The 23,133-nt window shown below is 35.3% G+C and overlaps 4 protein-coding genes and 1 non-coding gene across 10 annotated transcripts; 2 read left to right on the top strand and 3 right to left on the bottom strand.

Annotated features, from left to right (window-relative positions):
- Window positions 1–693: 693 nt before the first annotated feature.
- On the bottom strand, window positions 694–5,131 carry LOC132622307 (protein DEHYDRATION-INDUCED 19 homolog 4-like). Of its 2 annotated transcripts, none has more exons than XM_060336892.1 (6): window positions 4,847–5,131; window positions 4,598–4,740; window positions 2,128–2,205; window positions 1,700–1,989; window positions 1,121–1,237; window positions 694–1,008 (listed from the first exon to the last, which is right to left on the bottom strand). In XM_060336892.1, exons 1-5 carry the CDS (start codon window positions 4,941–4,943, stop codon window positions 1,129–1,131), a joined length of 717 nt encoding a protein of 238 aa, XP_060192875.1. In that variant the 5' UTR covers window positions 4,944–5,131; the 3' UTR covers window positions 694–1,008; window positions 1,121–1,128. The 2 variants fall into 2 exon arrangements, with proteins under 2 accessions (XP_060192875.1, XP_060192876.1); XM_060336893.1 differs by having other exon boundaries at window positions 4,598–4,737; window positions 4,847–5,126.
- Window positions 5,132–6,053: 922 nt separating this feature from the next.
- On the top strand, window positions 6,054–8,970 carry LOC132622043 (uncharacterized protein At4g28440-like). Its single transcript, XM_060336556.1, has 2 exons — window positions 6,054–6,543; window positions 8,540–8,970. Exons 1-2 carry the CDS (start codon window positions 6,252–6,254, stop codon window positions 8,725–8,727), a joined length of 480 nt encoding a protein of 159 aa, XP_060192539.1. The 5' UTR covers window positions 6,054–6,251; the 3' UTR covers window positions 8,728–8,970.
- Window positions 8,971–11,220: 2,250 nt separating this feature from the next.
- LOC132623248 (protein NUCLEAR FUSION DEFECTIVE 6, mitochondrial-like) lies at window positions 11,221–15,462 on the bottom strand. Of its 5 annotated transcripts, XR_009576178.1 has the most exons (4): window positions 15,167–15,462; window positions 14,401–14,522; window positions 13,737–13,811; window positions 12,938–13,104 (listed from the first exon to the last, which is right to left on the bottom strand). XR_009576178.1 is itself a non-coding variant. In XM_060337981.1 (3 exons), the coding sequence occupies exons 1-3, from the start codon at window positions 15,304–15,306 to the stop codon at window positions 11,451–11,453; spliced, it is 270 nt and encodes an 89-aa protein (XP_060193964.1). In that variant the 5' UTR covers window positions 15,307–15,462; the 3' UTR covers window positions 11,221–11,450. The 5 variants fall into 5 exon arrangements, 4 of the variants coding, with proteins under 4 accessions (XP_060193964.1, XP_060193961.1, XP_060193962.1 ...); XM_060337981.1 differs by lacking the exons at window positions 12,938–13,104; window positions 13,737–13,811 and adding an exon at window positions 11,221–11,458; XM_060337978.1 differs by lacking the exons at window positions 12,938–13,104; window positions 13,737–13,811 and adding an exon at window positions 12,078–12,378 and having other exon boundaries at window positions 15,167–15,459.
- Window positions 15,463–16,310: 848 nt separating this feature from the next.
- Window positions 16,311–16,383, top strand: TRNAR-CCU (transfer RNA arginine (anticodon CCU)). Its single transcript has one exon. It is a non-coding gene; the product is annotated as a tRNA-Arg (tRNA).
- A 640-nt stretch (window positions 16,384–17,023) lies between these two features.
- LOC132623992 (uncharacterized) lies at window positions 17,024–18,661 on the bottom strand. The gene is made up of 3 exons (XM_060338806.1): window positions 18,430–18,661; window positions 17,554–17,724; window positions 17,024–17,436 (listed from the first exon to the last, which is right to left on the bottom strand). The coding sequence occupies exons 1-3, from the start codon at window positions 18,505–18,507 to the stop codon at window positions 17,173–17,175; spliced, it is 513 nt and encodes a 170-aa protein (XP_060194789.1). The 5' UTR covers window positions 18,508–18,661; the 3' UTR covers window positions 17,024–17,172.
- Window positions 18,662–23,133: the final 4,472 nt, after the last annotated feature.

Here is a 23,133-nt window from a genome sequence, read left to right as displayed (position 1 = left end):
TTTTCTTTTTTTGGTCTTTTTCTCTTTGAATTTGATCCATTACACGTCCTTAAAATCCCTGGATACAAATGGAATAAGTCAATGCCATATCAAGAATGACTTGACTCTGTATATATAGGGAACCTTCTAAATTGGAATCTGAAAACATACTTTGTAGTAGTTTTAGTAGCATTATCAAATTTAAGATCAGTCTATGTTGCTTCATTTAAGCCTTTCCGTCTAATATTGCTGTAACCATATTTTTGTTGGGGCGCGATCAATCTCAGGAATGTTAGATTTTGCCTCCGACAAACTGAATAAAGATCTTTTAGAGTAGGGCATTAACTTTCCCATCCTCTCACATTTTTGGATATCAATGGTCACAGACAGCTACATCTTGCACGTACAATTGCGCAATTTCCTCTAACATAACAGGCCTATATGCAACATGACAGATAATAATGTCCATGAAATTTCTGAAATGTATGCTCTAGACTATAGCTTTATAGTCCTTTATCCTCTTTGCTCTTCAATTGAAATAAGCATGTATCTCCAGAAAAATTACAGTCTCTTAAGGGAAGAAAAACAGTGAGTGAAGGATAGACATGGATGATTTGCTTGTAATTCATATGTTCTGGAAAATAATTATGGATCAAGTTATGAGTTGTGAAAGAATGCAGAACACTCGGAGGAAGAACCAGACATCAACAAGTATAAAGATAAAAACTTTCTTTTTCTCCTTTGTATCACAAAAGAAATAAAATAGTGACAGAAGGAAAACTATAATGCAAAAATAAATAAAACAAATGTTGCAACACTGGTGTATCCTAACAAGTGAACACATCTAGTGCTGCTGTCTTGATTAAATCCTTCTTGTCATGACAAACTACTTTTCTGCAATGCCTAGCTTACAAATTACAATATGAAAATATCATTAAAGCAAAAAAACTAGGTAAAAATCATTCTTAGGGGGACCAGATCTTCGATTGAGAGGACTTGAGAAGGATACTATGATGAAGGATCCATATGCTGCATCAAGAAAACATCAAATCAGGCATATTGGATTGTTCAACAATATGAATCGATAAACACCCTTATTGATTGTCAACTTAAAATTATTATCTTGTAGTGCAATACTTACTCCTCTCATTAGTCAGCTAACAAAGAGGAGGCAAACAGATCTTGGACAAAAACAGCTCTTCCAGTAGCCTGTCTTATCCTCTTTTCTCGCTCTTCGGCACTTAGTGAAGGGTCAAACCTGCAAGAAAATGAAGACAGACGGATAAAAGATTTGTAGAATAGATAATTTAAAATTTTGATGTAGCATCAGCAACCACAAGGATCATCAAAGGCAGGTATTTCTTTTGTCTCGCATACAAGTAAAAGCAAAGTGTAATCTGACTGCTTGCACTGTCAGGGGCAGTGGCCGAGCCAGGATTTTTAGTAAGAGATTTAAAATATAAGAAAATAAACACACCAACAAGCCAAAGGGATTCAACATTTCCTACATATTCATAAAATTTAAAAAAATTGACCTTATATAAATAGTATAATTTTCCGACAGAGGGGGTTCATCCACCCAGGCTCCGCCCCTGGTCAGGACCCTTCTTGGAATATCCAAGATAACCTCAATTACAGGTAGTTGAAAATACAAGGCCAAAAGAGAACGGGAGAATTTGGTCGATTTTACACTGCAAAGACAAATAATTAGCATCACTACCTTAACTTCCACATATGTTGTGATGTCACATTCTTTGTAGTAGAGTCCTCAACAGTGGATAAAACAGATTTAGAAATTTCCTCTGCTTCAAATGTGGGGTAGTTCAAAACTAGAGATGAAAGCAAGGGATCATTGGCTGCAGTGGTTGATGTTGCACTGCTTGATCGATATCCACTTCCACTGCCTCCTAAAAGTACCTGCAAATGAGCTTCACGAAGATCTCTCCCTAGTAGAGACAGCGCTTGACTGCTGGGAATTGCAACTCTACGTAATCTACGCCGCCGCTGCACGTGTTCAGAGTTAAAGAAAATTCACCAGAATTCACCAGTATAGGAGATTTTTACAGTGGAAGAATTTGCAGCATATTGTTACAACTTACAACAAGAAGTTATCTTTACAGAGTAATGATTAATTGAAAAAAAGGATATCCTGAGCAAGTGTCCGTGTTGCACTGTAATATGACTTAGCATGTCCCTCGAAACTTTATGAGAACAAATGGGACAGATCTGCAATGGAAGGCAGACAGAATAGGTAAATACTTGTCCAGCAAGTTAGACCCTCTACAAGATAAGATACGAGGAACAATTAGATGGATGCTGTAATCCATCACATTCCTCTGGAGAGATTCATTTGTAAAGGCTAGAAAAACAGAAACAAAAAAGTAAACGCAACATATTCCTCAGGTACTAGAGCAGATGAATAGAGGATTCATCTAGCCTTTCAAGCAGCTGTAAAGAACTACGAAAATTCTTCAGTTAACTAAAATGCACAACTCAATCTTGATTAAGAGCTAAGTTTTGCTAGGTTGGAAAGGCAGCAAGCATCTAAAAGACAAATTATTGAGTATTGAAATGAAACATGCCAAAGATTAGTGGAATAAATATAGAGGATCCTATAGCCAACCCCAATCCTCAGCAACAACCCACATATCAAGAAGTGCCAACACTCCTGTAATCTGATGCCTTGGCTTCTAGCCCTGTGAGTATTTTCTGTTTAATTATAATAGACTGAAATGGAACCCCCTAGCAAATTAATGCTGAAATGAAATACTCATTGGAAAATCCCAATTTTGTCACTAGGTGAAAGAGATAAAACAGATATGGTTCCACAGCAAAGGAAAAAAAGGGCATTTTTTGTGCTCCATTTCCACTTTGTGAGAGAAGGTATTAAAGGAACCGAAATTGTGCAAAATGAAAGACAGCTTCTCCTTATCTTCTAAACATGCTTCTTAAGCACAGAGCACATAAGGGAGTGACATCAAACTAATAAATTTTGACGCTGCAATATGAAATCAAAGAACGAGAGGCATTTGGATCAATTGTTCAACTACAATCACAAGGATAACTTTGGTCATCCCAATATTTGAGCAAGACAGAAACCTTAACTATACTTTTTGAATTACGTCAGCAGTGGAAAGGATCCTATGAAAATTGTGAAGGTTAGAAAAGCATGCGGACCACGATATCTATATAATAATTGAAAAGATTTGACATCAAATCCTGACTTAGCTCAATTTACATGGCTGACATCACCTACGTGTATTTCAAATTAGCCGAAGTGCCTTAGAGAGGTTGGAGTATTATGCCTTATTAAGATTTTTGATGTTATATTAAGGAGTTGAAAGATGCCTAGCGAAGTGAGATACAACAAATTTGTTCCAATTATGAGAATAAGGAGATGATCAAAGTAATACGAACTGCTAAGGCGGCTTTCACGCAATGCCTCGGGGCACCCGCGATGCTTGTGACCTGGACGGATGTACAATGAAACTGTGATAATGCGTAGACTTAGAGACATTACAAGCTGTAATTTACAACGATTACAGAGAATCAATTCGGATTTATGTCTAGTAGATGCAAAAACAAAAGCTTTATTTTTGCTAAGAAGAACATAAATGTATATGCAGAAAAAGCAGAATCTCTACATGATATACTTTTTTTGATGACCGAGAAATTTGTCTGGAGCCAACTCTTTGGCCTAACTGCAGCCTTCTCGGGGATGATGGGAGCCTCCATCTACCCTTCTCCACTTAAATACTGGACTTAATTCACTTGGGCCAAGGCTCGAACTTGTGACCTGAGACACAAGTCCCTCAATTTTTGCCAACTGAGCTAACCCCTGGGGGTCTCTACATGATTCATTAACATAGAGAAAGTGTGTGGCAGTGTCAAATAAAGTCTTGAGTGTCTACTGAAGAAGAAATGAAGCTATACCAAAGATATGTATGCAAAGCTGTTACAAGTGTGAGAACACTAACGACTAAGTAGTTTCCTGTAACCACTAGTTTATCCTACAGATGGTTAAACTGGGTAGATGACATTGGATGATTTAGGCTGAGTCATGTATACAACTTTTACATTATTTGACACCGACTTGGTGCTTACTAATGAAAATTTTGATTTATCGACAAGAAAAGTAAGACCTTGCAGTTTCTTTGGTGCTGGTATGAAGGTTTAACTCACGTTCTGTTACATATGCTCCAAGTAAAAAATATACCACCAATTCCTGCCCAGTCATGTTTCGGCCAGAGTCTAAGCATAGATTATGTTGATGCAAAGTTAATCTGGTATGGATTTTGGGCAACCTGAAAACTTTTCTTCTGTCAAATCAATGGTTCAGATATCTTTCTTATACCTTATGTAAGAGTAATCAGCGACCAAACAACCAAGATTGTAACTTTGATAGATTTTTACTCTGTATATGCCTTTTTAACATAAAAAAAAGCGAATATTTTTTTAAGGAAATGGAAAGAAGACCTCAAATTCAAATTTGTATTTACGCAAAAAAGAATCCAGATTAAAAATCTAGAATAACATAGAAACAAAAGCAAAATGATATAATCATAAGAAAACAGGTACATCTAGTTATATATTAATGATTTGCAAAGAGAGTACTCACAGTGACTCTGGATTCACAAGAATGTTCCTCTTCAAGATGGGAACAAAGAGAAGCAATATCAAAATCCTCATAACAATAGGGGCATGGAAAATCGGGTCGGACCTCTTCTTCAACCTCGAAATCATCTATGCTCAGCCTATCTACTTCAACCCAAAAATCATGCAAAAAAAAAAAACATTTCTTTTTCAAATAAAATTAATACAACAATAAAAAGCAATAAGATCCAAAAGAGAAAAAATAAAAACAAACCCAGTTGAGAAGTTTGATGATTGTAGGAATGGTGTTGCTGTAAATTTAATTGGCGTTTAGCAGCTGCAAGACGAGAGGTCCAGAAATCTGAATCCATGGAGAAAAGAAGGAGAGAAATGGGATGGGTTTGAGCTGAAAATGAAGAATAAAGAAAAACTAAGGGAAATGGAAAATTTTTATTTTTCCTTGATATTGATGTTGATTTTTTGTTAAATATATTTGTTGGAGTTTAATCTATTTTTCTGTGGATGTTGAAAAGTGGCACTGTTTTGACTTTTTTCTATTGCTGGTTCATCTCAGTTAAATTTTAATTTAATAATAATATAACAATTATTACTGTATTATTAATGTGTAACTTAGGGAGGGGAGTCGTTATGGTTAAGGATGGGATGGGGAAGAGTAAATATTTGTGTGTGTAAGAGAAGTGAGTGGTGACTGGAGACTTACGTAGCTAAAATTATGTTGGATTTTTCATATCTACTTGCAGCTTACGAGGATGACACCGTTTACCCAATGTACATTATCTGGCGTTTCCATTTCAATTTACTTCTTTTTATATTTTAATTTATCATAATAGTTTGTACAACGATAAAATATTATCAGTATATATAAAATAAAAAGTTTAAGTTAAGTTATTTTTAATAATTATCATTTTTAAATATTTTTTAAAAAATAACATCAAACCAAATATTTTATCTTGTAAGTAAAAAACATCAAATAGAATATACTGAAACGAACAGAATAATGTTTATCTTGTTACACCCAAGACTTTCAACGGGCACTACAGGCCCATCTAGTATGTAATTATTAGCTATATATATATATATGAAATATCCAATTAATAAAAAAAAACTATCTTGTTATTAAAAAATTCACTAAGGTCAATCGAAAAATCTAAAAGTTATGAGGGTGTTTGACAAAGATAAAAAATGCTTAAAAATACTTATTTTTAAGCATGAAAAGTACTAGAATAAGAGCCCTTTTGAATTAGCTGAAATTATAATTTTATTTTATTCCTATGAGAGAATTGAATAACTAATTCAGAATAAATTATGTGATAACTTGTTTCCAACCAAACGTCCCCTAAAGGTGCAAATATACCCTATTAAAAAGTATCATAAATGAATGGTTAAGTGGTGAAACATATTAAAATATTAAAATTGCAATCAAAACCGAAAGTGCATCTTTAGAAGGACAAAAAAGAAAAACACCAAAAAGGGACAATTGCCTTCTAGGCAGACCGAAACGACATCGTTTTGTTTTCCTAACTTCAACGCCAGATACGGGAAACCACTCAGCCATCCCGTTCAAAACGTAACACTCCATTTCCTCAAATTCCTAAAATCAACAGTTAGGGTTAGGGTTAGAACACCGAACAAATCAAACAATTTCGCTCATCCAAAAAATGGCAACCAGATCTGGAAACCGACAACAGGCTAACACCGGTGGACCAAACACAGGTGCGAAACCAGCTATGAGAAAACCAGTATTCACCAAAGTGGATCAGTTGAAACCGGGAACAAGCGGTCATAATCTTACTGTTAAGATTGTGAATGCCAACACGGTTCTTAGTAAGAAACCTAGGAATCCATCATCGTTACGTGTTCCATCACGGCCACAACAGAACACTCGCATCGCCGAATGTCTTGTTGGTGATGAAACTGGATCTATCCTTCTCACTGCTCGTAACGATCAAGGTTCTTTATTCCCCCTTTTATATGGATTTATGTTATCAACTTTTGTTTGCTATTATTTTTTTTTTTTTGGTCTAAAAATTGGGCCTTTTTGGACATTTTTGTGATCTGTAGATTATGGTTTTTGTGATCGATAGTGAGATTGGAGGAGAATGGTTTGTGATTTGAGAATAAGAGTGATGTTTTGAAATGGAGTTATTAATGTATATATGTTTTAGGTGAGGGTTTATCGGAAACAGCCTCTCTATCCCCAAAAAGGTAGAGTTAAGGTCTGCGTACATACTACCCTCCCCAGGCCTCACTTGTGGGATTACACTTGGTATGTTGTTGTTGTTTGTATGTTCTAGGGGATCTAGAAGTGTGTTTTTGAATGTTGGTTTATTTGAATCTGGATTTTGGATGGGTTAGTTTATCTACTTGAATCATTGTACCTATGTGAACCTTCATTTTCATGTGTCAGTTTTTTTGACCTGATCATTTTACTTATTAAAAAGAGTTTGTGTTGCTTAGTTTACTGACACGGGCTGTATTGGCATTTAGAGGAGAGAGGGATAAAATAGTGGTAAAGGCCTCCCACCTCCAACTATAAGATTGTGGTTTCGAGTCACCAGGGAGCAAAGTGGGAAATGCTAAATTGTTATGTTTGGACTTGTGGGTAGGTGGTTTGGGTGGTGAATTTTACCATATGAAACAAATGGGAGTTAACATTTTGTTACTTTACCAAAAAAAAAAAAAATGGGAGTTAACATTTTGTTGAAGGAGTGGAGCATGATCTGTATGGCTTTCTTATATGAGTATGTGTCTGGCACAATCATTTTCCCACCTTGTAGAACCACTTCTTAGTTGTGGAATTATAACACAGTGTGTGATTTGAAGGCATTTCGGTTAAAAACTCTCATTTCTATTTTTCTTGTTACTTTATTTTTCCACAAAAAAAAAAAAAAAAAAAAAATTTCTAGCTGTCTGGATATACTTTTCATTTCTCACTAGTTTCCAAAAGGAAACTCCTTTAACCCTCCTTCCTACTACCCCCACTTGCTAATGAACCTTAGCCTTGTCGGTCCAGTGTCCTTTTCCACATGGTCAAATGCATTCATCTTTTGTATCTAGAAAGGATGCAACACCGTGTGTGCAAGAACATTTTGTTCTTTTAGTGGTTTGTATGCTTTGGCTGCGTTATGCCTTGGCAGCTGCTTTATTGTGGTTTATGGTGCTACTGGGTCTGAAAGAAGTAGAGAGGGTTGACTGTGGAGGTTAGGAATTGATTTTTGAGAGCATGGAGTAGTCAGAGAGATCCAAGGAAGCCAATATTCAAGGGTTTGCGTGGAGAGCGAGAAATGGGGAAGAAGTTAGATACGTATCTGGAAATTAGATGATTTCTTCTCCCATGCATAAAAGCATTTCCAATTCCTCATTCAAGTTGAAGTATTAGTTATCCTGTTGATTGTTAGAGTGAAGTTAAAATAACTTAGAAAAGTATTCATGGCTGTGTCTGTTCTATATAGTAGTCCAAGAGATATATAAGCATGAAGCTGCGGGCAGTGTTAGTATGAATATTGGTTGATTCTTAAGCTCGTTAAGGTAGTGGACTGGAATTATGCATCATGTAAATATGTCTTCTGCCATTTAATTTTATGATGTGATTTTGTTGAATCAGATTAACCTGATATTTAGTACAGAATCATTTTTTTATCACTAACTGGTTTTGTGGATTAATGGTGTTTTTCCTTCAGTCTTTCTCTTTTCCTTGTATTGTTTTTGTTTCTTTACAATTGAATAATACTCATGATCAGATTTTCCCTCCCAAAGTGCCAAAAAGGAAAAAAGAAAAACGAAGAAGAAAATTTGTTGTCATAGCATTGACAAGCATTCCTCCACCCACTTCATGTGTTGTCGATGTACCCAAATATTTTTGGAGTTTTAGGTTTCCTTAATCTTGTTTTTTGCTCAGTTCAGAATGAGACTTCTTTGATGTGGTAACATCTTGACTTCTTTGCAGTTGATCTGATGAAGCCAGATGCCACAATCATACTTCGGAATGCAAAGATTGACATGTTTAAGGGCTCTATGAGGCTTGCGGTTGACAAATGGGGCCGTATTGAGGCCGCTGAGCCTGCAACTTTCGTGGTCAATGAAGAAAACAATTTATCCATGGTTGAGTACGAGTTGGTGAATGTCGAAGAATAGAAGTGGGTTTACATAACTAAGGGGGTGCTATTGGATAAATTTGCTTTTGTGGGTATCTGTTTTTGGTATACAAATCTCACTCAATAAATTAGTTGTTGCGTTGAAGATGCTTAACATGTGGTAGGTCCAATCTAATGTCAGTTCATTGTAAAAAGGATTCACCTTATTAAGAGAGTGTTAAGGTGGGGGTTACTTGTTATTAGTATTAAAATATATCTTGCTTTCAGTGCATTTCTTGATTCAGATTATGCTCTCCTAGCAATCGTAATGGGTTTCACCTCAGAACCATTTATTTGCATCCTTCATGAATCATAATACACCAATCTCAGAAACCCAAAACTTCATTAAGATTTCATAGTTGAGTACTCTTCACTTCTTAAACAACTACCCGATTTCGTTATGGTGATAATTTGTTGTTTGAAACTGATAAGGTTGTATTCCTCAGCATTAAGGATATGCTGGCTACCTAGTTACAGAGGATCCTAATAAATTTACAATTTGATCTACATCCTCTATGCATTGTTGTTTACACCAAGAAAAGAATACAATTCCATTCAACTTTCCGGATGGAATTGAATTTATCTTCAAAGCATCTATCATTTCACTCCCTCGACATGCAAGATGGTATAATCCTCCACTCTCACGTCTGGCTTTTGCTTCATCCCCTTCTCATCCAGCAACTTAGCATATCTGCTGTGTGTTCAAGCATGATCCAAGTAGTGCTAGTGAGGTTGAAGAAGAGAGTCCATAGTTGAGCAGTGAAGCTACAATTGTAGGAACAAATTACACAGAAAACATCTTAACAGCAGTAGCATTCCTTTCTTCTGATGCACTTCATGTGTGAGACGATCTCTTTATCACCAACCATGTAATATATGGAGTATCTTTTTTTTTTGTAATGGTTTTTAAAATGGCTGCCTCGCATCCTACGTGAGGGCTGATCCAGACAATTATTGAGGAGACCGTTCCAGACAAACTTCCCTCCCAGGCTCCCAGTGTTTAGAGGCACAAAAAATTCTCAGTTGCATGATACGTAGGCATTAAGAGCCCGTTTGGATTGGCTTATAAGTTGCTTATAAGCTGTTTTCAGCTTTTTTGAGTGTTTGGTTGGCCAGCTTAAAGTCATTTTGTACTTAAAATAAGCTCAAAAAAATAATTGGGCTCATTTAACTTAGCTTATCTAAAGCAGCTTATAAGCTGAAAACAACTTATAAGCCAAAAAAAATAAGTTAGACTATCCCAACTTATTTTTTTTAGCTTATAAGCTGTCCTAAGGCCATCCAAACAGGCTCTAAACCGAACAATCACAAACTGTCATGAACTGACACACATCACTTAAAAGGCATATGTTTTGCATTCATGGGTTAAGTACCGCGTGCGAAATTTTTTCCATTAAGCACACTGATAAGTACTCTCGAAATATTCCTATCTGCTTGCTTGTTTAATTGACTCGATGACCCAAACAATACGCCATTCCAGTGGGTCACAGTTTGAAGAAAGCTTGCACTGATTGATGGATATTGTACTTTCTGAAATTAATTGACTGTATTTTATTTTTTTGGACGTAGAATATCATACTGTATTTCTTTTATAAAGATTAGCCTTGTTTGGTTATTTCAACTTAATCAGCTATAGCCAGCAGGAAAATAATTACTATTAAAGCGTTCTATGACAAAAAACAGATTTTATTGTGAATCAGCCACAACTTTATTTAACAAAGTTATTTAACTTTATTTAGATAACATGGAGTTATTTAAAGCTCTTCGCCATTTTAAAAAATCGGCTGATCTTATGTCAGTATAGACTACAGCATCATGCAGTGTGTGCACACCTACAAATTTCTACAAGTGGCATGAGGGAGGGAGTTCTGTATACAATATTTTGATACACGTTTAAAGAAATTAGTAATACGACGCATATTTACGTGGATCCTTCACTTGCCTTAATGTACCTGTGTCGAACGAGTGTGATAAAGAAACAAATATTTCATACGGATTCTCCAAACTACACCAAAAAAATAGCAAAACAGCTTGTCGTACCGTATCGGATACTTGCACCACCGTATCCATAATGTACCAATAAACAAATCCGTGCAATGTATAATGTTTACATTCTATTTTCCCATCCACATTAACCATACTACACTAGAACAACCTGATAACTAAATTTCGCATACTTCAAATGCCAGAGGAGAGAGCAGATTGTTTTGCCCTTATTATCCAACTCACTCTAGTCTCTACGTAAGCACTCTTGGTTAACTTTTCTAGACCCCGTATGTTCGAACCCAAGCTGGGTAAAATGTTTCTCCTTTTTCTAGACCCTTACTTTACTGGTGAAAGCCACCAAATGGAAGATTAGGTATTGACATCCCAAAGAAAAGATCAAGATTCATCAGCAAAGGAGATCGGAACATGAAAACCTCTTTAAATGGGAAAAATAAGAAACTTCATTAAGCATCACTGCAGATGCTTGAATAGCTAAATATTCCACACAGCTCTGATACTCTTATCAGACTTAATTAAATTAGCAGACATCCATTTTATATAGAAAGAATTATATGCATCTCTTTTTGGTAATGAAATCCTACTGTGTGCCAAGGGAAACAAAGATCATCATTTCACTCCAAAATACATCAAAAGATGACTCGAGCTCTAGTGTTACATTGTTCATCTAGATCCATTGGACTACGAAGACATGCACCGCATCCCAAAACATTTTAACAATCATCCATCTACAATGCAAGAAGAAAGATAACACTTAAGGAAGGCAGCAGAAATAACCAAGTAAGTTATCCATAAAACAACAATCGCAAATCGGTTTAGAACGGGTGGGGGCATCAAAGGAGCCTTAAGGGCAATTCATAGCATAAATAGGGAAGACCCAAGATCTCCAAGCTGAAAGGAAGTCAAACCGGTAATCACAACCCTAACCAAAGGAAAGCCAAAATCAAACGACCATAATTTTAACAACTCTTGGAATTTAACCTAAAAATACTGTGCAGCCACATTCTAGACATAAGTTTCTTGATTTGGCAATTGAAGTAAACCATGCACTAGAGCTTTCTCTAATGATTTACTTTCAAATAAGATTTAGTACCAATTAGTTCCTTTAGTTGTCTGGAACATTAGATATTCATCAAATTTTATATTTCAGGCAGATGCACATTAGGGAATACCACCCAACTTCAAAATTAGCTCAGTCCAAGAACCCACATATTACATTCTTCAGATTTTGCATGCGTCCAGGGATGCGTATAACTCCTCGGACAAAACTTAGAACTTTCCACAGAGTTGGCAATATATAGCTAGTCAAAGATTAAATTTATATTATTTAAACTGGTACGATATTATAAATCTGAAACCTTGAGTTCTTCTAGTTTACCAATTTTTCTCGTATAGTCACAAGCACTAGAAGCTTCGAAAGGAGTTGAACAAGTAAATACAACCAAATAAAAACTCCCAAAGAAGCCACAATTTACTGGAACAGATAAAATGGGAAGATTAGAGTCAAAATCAAATGACAGTCACAGAAGAAAATATATATTTCTTCGTCAGAGCTCATACAGTACTCTATTTTCAGACATTCTCAGAGTGCATGGACATTAAACTTCGCTTGAACCCTCCGAAATTCATCATAGATCATCATTGCAATCTGATTAAATACCAAGTATTAGAATGACCCTAAGCATGATTAAACTAACAGTAAACTGAGAGAGGAACAAATTGTAAGCTAAGCAAGAATCAGCCTATCCAATTCAGCCTGGAGGTTTATTTAAGGCATTAACTCATCAACAATCAAATGATAGTATCTTCACATCAATCTATAATCAGGCAAGACCAGCAACTTGCAGCATAGATAACATTAGATGCTTCAAAGTTCAAACAATACTCCCAAGAAACTAAAATATGGTCAATATAATATCTTATCTAACACCACAAAAGATAAAATTATTAAGGCTTGTATAAAAGCATTTTTGAGACAAATTAAAGCTTTAACCGTCCCTCAGTATCTAATCACAATGAGCTTCCATAGGACTCCAATGGCTAGATACCAAATGATAATACAGTCCAACAGAAGCCAGAATTCACAGAAAGGAAAAAGTCCCAAGTTCTCATTCAGTATTCTACTTATCATTCACTTAGACTGCATGGATATAAAACTTCGCTTGAACTCTCTGACATTCATCATACATCATCATTGCAATCTGATTAAATACCAAGTATTAGAATGATGCTGACAACTTAACAACTACAATTGAAAATTCAAAATTCGTATCTAAGCAACTTTTGGTCCCACAAACTATCTGATTCAGTTTTCTTGAAGCTTAATATGAAATTAACTCATCAACAATCAATACCGGCTGCATGATTCACAAATCTGCAAGAAATAGGTATTTCGATATCAATCTACAATCAGACAACACGAATCATATAAATGCACATTTCAAGTCCTAACACTATGTCAAAGTAAGTACATTCATATCTTTTTTTTTTAGGAATGCAAGCTGAAGTCATAAAGACTAAAGGAGCTTCAGTTGGGAGTTAGATACTGCCGAAATTTCTTCAAAGATTTGAAGGGCCAAAAAGAAGTCAAAAGGCCAATAACACTACAGTATCAGATATTGCAACTCTAGCATATATAGAGGTCACTTCAATTTTCATTAAGTCACAGTACAACAATGAACAGCGTCAGCAATATTTATGATATGAATAGCTGCATCCTCACATCAACTTATTATCAAACAACAACTTTGTCTAGATACTTGGAAGGAGAGTAATGATTAAGTGGTTCTTCAACACTGGAGAGAGAAAAAGAATGATCGCGTAAACCCATAATGATCCTTTTTCTGCAGATACTAACATATTTTACTTGGAAAATTCAAAAGTTTTCAGCAAATACAAGCTTAATTTTTTAAAATCTCAGATGGGAGGTTCCTTATCAAACCTAAGTGAAAAAACAAAAAAAACAAAAAAAAAAAGAAGGAAAAAGAAAAAACTGCTACTAGTTACTTAAAACTCCAGCATAAGAAGATATTCGTATAACTTGAACTTCATTTCATGATCTTCATCTAGTCCTCTTTTGCCCTACAAGATCAAAGAATATGCATTGTTTACCTTTACTGGGGGAAAAAGGAAGTAACATATAGTTAAAACTATGGCTGATGCATAAGAATTGAAGTTAACAAGTTTTAAAAAAATCGAATTTTCGCGATGAATAGAGTCCTTTGATGTTTCGAAGAAGAAGGTAAAATGAACATTCCTATAGAGTTTGGTATTAACAAAATAATTCAATTTAATCTATTGCTCATTACACGTAGTTTTCGTTCTTCACCACTTATTCTCTCGCACTGAAGGGAGGGACCTGAAGGATCAAAAAACTTCTTTTGAAGTTCGAAGCTACAACAAAAATGCACATTTCACTATTGCTAAGCGCAACGTCATGCAAAGAACTCTTTTATATATTGTCTAGCGCTCGAATCAAAGGATAAAACAGATAAAGAGAGAACATGAAAAGCTACAAATTTTAGCTTAGCGGCAAATCAAAACAGTCAAAATCTATACATAGTTGAAACCTAAGCAAACACAATTTAAGGCCATATAACTACACATTCACAGACAACATTTAATATAACGAAGCATAGATCAATATAAGAAGTGTAGAATGAACTAATACCTTCAAGAGTCCAACCATAACTCCTCGGAGTAGCAGAGAGCATTGAAGTCAGCAAAGCAGAAGCAGTAGCAGTGTGATAAGGAAGCATACTTTCCACCGCACAACTCATTTCCACAGGCGACCTAAAATATATATTACCAAATTCAAAAACTTCAATATGATATAACAACATTTAGCAATAAATACTCAATCAATCATGAACTATAAAAATTATACTCTGTCTATCCCTATCCTAATTTATGCGACACTTTTCGCTTATCAAGAGTCAAGTTGACTAATTTTCAAAGCTAGTTGGAGTAGATCAACTCAACAACAACAACAACAACAACAAACCCAGTGTAATCCCACAAGTGGGGTCTCGGGAGGTAGCGTGTAGGGGCGGAGCTAGCATAGAACTTGCGGGTTCGGCCAAACTCAGTAAATTTAGTTCAAACTCTGTATTTGTCTTTAAATATTCATTGCCAGTGTATAAATTGTTACTTTAGAACCGAGTAACTCAAAAGAATTAGAATCCCAAACCCACAATCTTCAAATCCTGGCTCCGCCACTCAGACCTCTCAATATTTTAAAATTAAAATTTCAGATATTCAAAAACTAAACTAAACGAAAAGTAGAACAAGATAGCAATATTTTCTCATGTCATTATGATGAACAAATACATTTTATATTATTGGTTAAAGTTAACATAGTTTGAATCTAGAAAAGCGGAAAATGTCATATAAATTGGGACGGAGGGAGTATAAAACATATGTGTTGAGTGCGTGACCTGAAAATGCGAGCAGTGAGGGGTTTTTGAGTGGGGATGCGAAAGGGAGAAGGAGACGCCTTGGTCTTAGCACCGGCGGCAACTCTCGTGGCGGCAGTTCTAGCGGAGCGGAGGACTGACCTGGCGGCGAAACTGGCCATATTTTTGGATCGGGAGAGAGATGAGTTTCTACACCGGCCAAAGGGCTTTGTTTGGGTTTTAGGTTCTCAGATTTTTCGGGGCCTTTCACCCTCTCTTTTTGTTCTAATGGATGAAAAGACCACAAAAGAAAGAGTAAATGGCACTAGAGGTCACAATTTGGTTTTTGAGAAACATAACTATTATGAGATTTAACTAGAGTCTACTTCTTTTTATCTTCGTTTTGTAAACATAATATCAATTTAATTACGATTTTGTTTCAATCCTAAATAATAAAATACTAAAAGAATTCATTTATATTAATTGCATTATATATCATTAAAAAGTATGAGTGAGTGAAGGGATTGTTAAATATGGATAAAAAGCTTTTAATCTCTACGTACTAACACTTTTTCAAATCACGAGAAAAGATAAGAATATCCTTCTTAGACCTACTTTATATAATTGGAACGTCCCTCTCATACTTAATATAGCAAATTTCATGAGTATATATGTTATTTGGTATGTTTGCTCCCTCTCCTTTTATTTACTCGGAGAGTCTTACCTTATTTTTGGCTCTCCTTACAGTTTAGAAGAGCAATGACTTTAAAACCAAAATTCAGTATTCTTATCATACATGGAAAGTGATAGACTATTTGGCAATGTTATGCTATTACACCAAAAGTGTTTTTCATTGGAGAAAGAACTTTTCATAAAAGGTATTGGATAATTTTCCAAGCTTGAATAACTTAGGAAGATTGCAATATGTATATTTTGGGTTGAACTTTAGCCATAAGAGCGCTAATCTACATGCATTATTACTAGAGAGATTGCTAACAGTGCATTCAGTCAGTGAAGACAAACTTTTCAACAAGGAGGTTCGAATTCACTATATGTACATAAAGTAATTGACCTTACCTATACAATGTGATTTTCTGGCTCCGCTCGAGTGTAATTTCAAAGTATGAGGGGGAAATTCCTACTACAACTCACTAATATATCAACGGACGGGTAACTCAACAAAGAAGCGCCTGTAGCTCAGTGGATAGAGCGTCCGTTTCCTAAGCGGAAGGTCGTAGGTTCGACCCCTACCTGGCGCGTTTCAACTTTTTTACTTTAATATAATTTGCTCATTATATTACATTCCTGGCAGATGATTTTTTTTTTTTTTTTTTAATTACAATCCCGGTTCCTGTCTCTTTCTTGTTTTTTGTCATTAGTGTAAGTCAAATTACAAGTCGTTAATCGGTTGGTAAAAATGTCACTATTTAGTTTATCAATGGTCCTGATTTGGTTCATAAAACTGGTTAGACTTTTTTGGCATTGAGCATCAATACTTATTGATCAAAATGTCGGTAGGTTTAGAAGTTCGACCCCTACCTGGCGCGTTTCAACTTTTTTACTTTAATAATAATTTGCTCATTATATTACATTCCTGGCAGATGATTTTTTTTTTTTTTAATTACAATCCCGGTTCCTGTCTCTTTCTTGTTTTTTGTCATTAGTGTAAGTCAAATTACAAGTCGTTAATCGGTTGGTAAAAATGTCACTATTTAGTTTATCAATGGTCCTGAGTTGGTTCATAAAACTGGTTAGACTTTTTTGGCATTGAGCATCAATACTTATTGATCAAAATGTCGGTAGGTTTAGAAGCAGGTAGTACTTGATCCTTAGGCCATTGGAAGTAACCACAGGAACCTGTTGTTTACAATTGCATGGGAGTTTAAACCAAATACAAAATGGGAACAATTGTGTGTTATTTTATTCACCGAGTACAATTTTATTAGCAAAATACAAAGAAGAAAACAAAAGAAAAACAGAATTGACACAGCAACATCACTAGTGTCTCAATCAATTTAGTGACTTGCCTTAAAACATTTGTGGAAAACTCAATTTTTAGGTGAGTGTGAGTTACTCTTACTACGACTCATCTTCTCTAACACATTATGTAGCAATGGAACACAAAGTTTCGGTGACATATTTTCCCCTTCCTGTCCCGTGTAATCCTCTGACTTTGATCTTCTAGCAGAAACATTCTCATTTTTCTTACAATTAACTCTGTTTGAAATTTCCAATTTTCCTCTGTTTGCTGTTTTGATACCGATAAGTCGGCCTAGAGATACACTTTGATCTTGGAAGAAAGACATTGTAGACTGAAAAAATCCCAGAAAGTAACATTAATATCTGTTGATGCATGTGGTGCATTCACTGTCTTCGAATCGAACTGTATACATAGTTAAACTTCTATGAAATTATTAAAGCAAAATTACCTCAGTGTCAAGATTGGAGGATGAAAAAGATGAGAAACTTGGCGAAGATACATATAAACGGTATGCAGCTTCTCCTGCTGCAGCTGTTACAACCTGAGAACTCTCTGACACTCTTAGCCTTATGTTCATGTTTTCGAGCCCAAGTGGCCATCCACTAGGTACCTCATGCTCCTGAAAACACCATATTAATCAATTACCTGCGTCTCACTCTCAAATTAGTTGGGGTCAGCTAAATAATCCTCTATCCATTTTGCTTTATTCAAGTCTATTTCAGGAACTCGGGAATATACATATTACTTCATAATAGCAAAAAATGGGAAAGCACAAATTTTTTAGGCCTGATCCACCTCTCCCTGCAAACAAGAAATCGATATCTCCGCTCCTTTGTTTACTCAAGATCATAGGCGGATTTAGGAAAGGTACAATATATATATATATATATTAAACGAAAAAGACTTGAAATGTATACATGTAATAAGAGGAAAACTTATTATGAGTCCACTGAATCTAATTTTGAATTCGCCTCTGCTCAAGATTGGTGATCTATCATAGAAGAACAGTTAATAAGTCTTGAATGCCGTTCATCAAGAATGGCTCAATCAAATTTGTCACTGCAAAAAAGTCATAAACAAATGGAGACAGGACATCCCACTACCCCAAAACCCCCACCTCACAACTTCCATAAGGAAACCAAAACATTAGTAACATATTCTAGAGGTATGTTCTGAATCAGCAAACCAAGAGTTTTCAAGATTATACACCAACGAAATACTAGAAATAACTTTAGACTTTGAATACTAATTTCTAAAACAAACAAAATTCATTCAGAAGACTATATGCAATGAACAAGACCGGTGCAATATATATGTACTTTACCTGTGTTACAACCATGGCTGAAGAATTAAGAGGGGTTTCTCTAAAGATGTATGAAGAAGATGATGATGAATATATCATTAAAGAGGGACAGCAAAAAGAGTTTATTTGGAAGGAGTGAGGCACCAAAATCCAAGCTTAAGTAAAAAAGAAAGAGAGGAGTCTTTATGGAGTCTTTATTACAATCTTCACATTCTTTCCTAAATCAATTGGGCAGTTGGATTATCTTTCCATGGTCCCACTCAAGAGTTGAGCTTTTATATCTGAGTTACACGCGGGGTCCCGTCATGTACGCTCTCTATATGAATACGATGAGTAGTACTAGGATTTATGACGTCACAAACAGTTTGAACATAGTTTTAGATCTGGTCCAAGACAAACTGCGATAAGAAATTTATAAAACTTATTGACTTTGGAATATGGTACAAGAGTTCCTGGATCAAAAACTTAAAAGGGTTCAAAGCAGGGGTGAATCTCCTGATTTGGGGAAGATGAGTGCGCTATTACGAAGATATGAACTAAATTTAACGGTTTAATCTTTAGTTTCTTATTATTGAACTCATTATATCTAAGTGCTCAAAATTAATAATGACTCTCTTTCTGAACGTATAATACATTTTATGTTTATTCGAAAAGTCATTTTAATTCAACTAGTATATTTATTAAACAATCGGAAGTGAGTCGTTCCTTCTTGTTATGGGTCGAAATCAAATAAGTAAATAATTAGATGTCAGTTCTTAATAAGAATTTAAGTTTGCCGTTTAATAAGATAAAGAATGGTGCACCTTGAGAGATGAGTTTAAATCGTGTGCATTTGATAGGTTAGCAGTTCAAGAAATTATATGTCGCTTACTAATTACTGCGACAACTTGAAAACTATGGTGGTTGAATATAATTATATAATGCAGGTTGCTACTTCATTTTCAGCTTTCATCCTCTGCAAAGTATGTACTAACAGATTTTGCTATTCTTTCATATCACATTGAGGAGTCCGGAGCCTAAAGGGTATAAAAATACACGGTTTTTACCAAAAGGGGATGTCCAAAAATTTATATACCAAAAGGGGTATATCGTGGGCTGATCCACGTTATACCCCAAAGTTTTTCACGAAAAATTAAAAAAAAAAAAAAATGAACGCATAACGTGGATCAGTCCACGTTTTACTAAATATATTTGTAAAACGTGGACTGATCCACGTTTTACTAAATATGTTTGTAAAACGTGGACCAATCCACGTTTTACAAATATATTTAGTAAAACGTGGACCAGTCCACGTTTTACCAATAACGTTTTTTTTTTTTTTTTTTTTTTTTTCGAGCACTAAAAATTTAGTAAACTTTTTTTTTTTTGTAACACTTAGTGTGTTTTTTCATACTTTGATCAATAATTAATCGTGCGTGAAGACTCCGAAACGTCAATATTTTATATAGAACATGATATTTTTTTCTGCGTACAATAATGTAGGCTCAATACATCAAGGATATGTAGACGTTCGGATCGTCATTTTAGGGGTTGAAAAGGTGCCCGAAGTAAGTTTTGTTTGAAAAAACTTAGTGTTTTTTCATACTTTGACCAATGATTTGTCGTGTGTGAAGACTCCGAAACGTCAATATTTTATATAGAACTTGATATTTTTTCTGCGTACAATAATGTAGGCTCAATACATCAAGGATACGTAGACGTTCGGATAATCATTTTAGCGGTTGAAAAGGTACCCGAAGTAAGTTTTGTTTAAGGTTTAAGTGTTTTGTTTTTTAAGGTTTTGATTTAAGCGTGTTATTTTTTAATCACGACAAAACATTATTTTGAATATAAATATAATTCTAAAAAATATAGGGAGAAAAACTAGTTGTAAAGTGGTCAAACTTTAGATGGTCATAACTTTGCGCTCGGACGTCCTTTTTATGCGTTTTTTTTTTGAACTTGCGTATTTTTTCGAGATTTACGCAGACAAACGGCCATAGGCGGTTTGGCCGAGCCGATTTTTGAAAAAACACCTTTTATTCCATTCAATTTCAATTTTCTCCCAAATTGTCCTGAAATTTTCAGTTTTATTTACTTATAAGATGATGATACGCAATATATTTCAACGTAAAAATCCCAGGATAATGTAGCTGTGAATGTCAATTTCACTTCTGCGGTTTCAATTTTTGAAAATAAAGCTGACTAATTTTCTCGACATATAAAGTTGACTAAAATAACCTTACAGTCAAACACTAAGTTTTTTCAAACAAAACTTACTTCGGGTACCTTTTCAACCGCTAAAATGATTATCCGAACGTCTACGTATCCTTGATGTATTGAGCCTACATTATTGTACGCAGAAAAAATATCAAGTTCTATATGAAATATTGACGTTTCGAAGTCTTCACACACGACTAATCATTGGTCAAAGTATGAAAAAGCACTAAGTTTTTTCAAACAAAACTTACTTCGGGCACCTTTTCAACCCCTAAAATGACGATCCGAACGTCTACATATCCTTGATGTATTGAGCCTACATTATTGTACGCAGAAAAAAATATCATGTTCTATATAAAATATTGACGTTTCGGAGTCTTCACGCACGATTAATTATTGATCAAAGTATGAAAAAACACACTAAGTGTTACAAAAAAAAAAAGTTTACTAAATTTTTAGTGCTCGAAAAAAAAAAAAAAAAAAAAAAAAAAAACGTTATTGGTAAAACGTGGACCATTCCACGTTTTACAAATATATTTAGTAAAACGTGGACTGATCCACGTTATGCGTTCAATTTTTTTTTTTTTAATTTTTCGTGAAAAACTTTGGGGTATAACGTGGATCAGCCCACGATATACCCCTTTTGGTATATAAATTTTTGGACATCCCCTTTTGGTAAAAACCGTGTATTTTTATACCCTTTAGGCTCCGGACTCTCACATTGAGCTTGATATCCTACTCAATACAACCTCCTAAGACATTTTACAGTCTTAATCAATCAGGAAAACTTTTGTCTGAACTATCATTTATCTTTTTCTTAAATGTCTCGCTGTAGCAGTAAGCCATCTCACCTCGAACGAATATAACATAAGAAATGCCAACATAGATTTACATTTTAGGAAGGCTATTTAATCGTCCAAATCAATAGTCACACACCATAATCCTACACCCACGGACACATGCAAGCCATAAGTATTTGATTGAATAATGAAAAGGGGTTTCAACCAAATTTTTGGTGGCTAGGCTATCATTTGTGTAATCCTTCTCTTCTACTTCACTAAGACCTGCATTACGATTCCTTCCTCCAAATTTCAAGTGACATAATAGCAAACCATATACCAAAATTAATAGTAAGTAAGTCGTGGCGCACAAAACTATATATATATATATATATATATATATATATATATACACTGAAAATACTCAGTTTTTAGAAATATATGTTCCAAAATAGTGTTTCGAGCTAGAGGTACTTTCAAATTATTTAAGCAACCAGCTCCTTAAGTTTGGGCCGTGTGACTGTTTACAGGGCACTTTCATCACAGTGGCTAAACATGAAAACATCTCTAACTGAAATCATCTCTAACTTTCTAAAAGTACGTAGTTCGAAATTTCCAAGAAGTGAGTTTATTTTATTTCCAAATATTAAAAGTACTTTTAAACATTTATCAAATATTTTAATAAGTGTTTTCTGTATACGGTAAAAACCGGATGCGAGACAAACCGGTGGAGCGAGGGGACCGACTGATCTGCCTTCTTCGTCATTGGAACGACCAAGCCCGGTGACCCGAGCATTCGTGACCGTTGGTCCGAATTGATCGTGGCTGTTGGTCCGTTTGATCGTAGCCGTTGGTCCGAATTGATCGTGGCCGCTGGTCCGTTTGATCATAACCGTTAGTCCGGGAAATCGTGGCCGTTAGTCTGGGAGATCCTGGCCGTTAGTCCGTTTTGGTCATGGCCGTTGATCCGGGAGATCCGTTACGCGGTTGCCACGCGTCGATAGCGTCCTGCCATGGTCAACCACCAACCATGCGTGTGTCAGATCGTACGCCCAACCTAATCCCACCAAATCTGCTCAGAGCTGTCCTTTTTATTATTATTCTAGTCATTTGTATGGGAAGAGGCCCGTAGAGGCACCACTATAAATAGAGCACATCCCCCTCCTTTGCAAGGGTTGGCTCCTTTACCTTCCAAGAACATTTATAATAAAAGAGCTCATATACACAATCTCTCTCCCTCAATATCTGATCCGGCCAAGGCCATTTGTTTCCATTTATATTGTGCTTCTTCCATTAAGTATTGAACATAACTTCTAAATGTTCATGTCCATAGCAAATCGAGCAAATTATCGTTATTAGCCGTTTTATTACTAAAATACTCACACGCTTATTTTCCACTATCAAACATAGATCAAGATCCAAGCACATATCCTATACCCGCATACAAATTCAATTGATTTTCCAAATTCAGGGTAAACATTTTCATGTTTAACTATTTCAATTTGCAGCTTATGTTGGGTATAATATATTAGAAAGATCAAGCTCTCGACTTCTTTTTCTTTCATTCTCTTTTTGGTTTAGTGGTGTTCACCGACTTGATTAATTTAAGTTTACGCCTGATAAGTTCCCCAAAGTACTTGCTAGTAAAACGCAGAAAAACCTTAATCGTCTCGCCGCATTCGTTAATATTAATTCGATGGAAAATGGAATCTCTACAATAACTGGGGAATTTTAGTTGATTGCTACC

Source organism: Lycium barbarum, chromosome 12 (assembly GCF_019175385.1).
Source record: "Lycium barbarum isolate Lr01 chromosome 12, ASM1917538v2, whole genome shotgun sequence".
NCBI classification, from domain to species: domain Eukaryota; kingdom Viridiplantae; phylum Streptophyta; class Magnoliopsida; order Solanales; family Solanaceae; genus Lycium; species Lycium barbarum.
The sequence above is the reverse complement of the archived record's forward strand: the minus strand, read 5'-3'. Positions and strand labels throughout refer to the sequence as shown.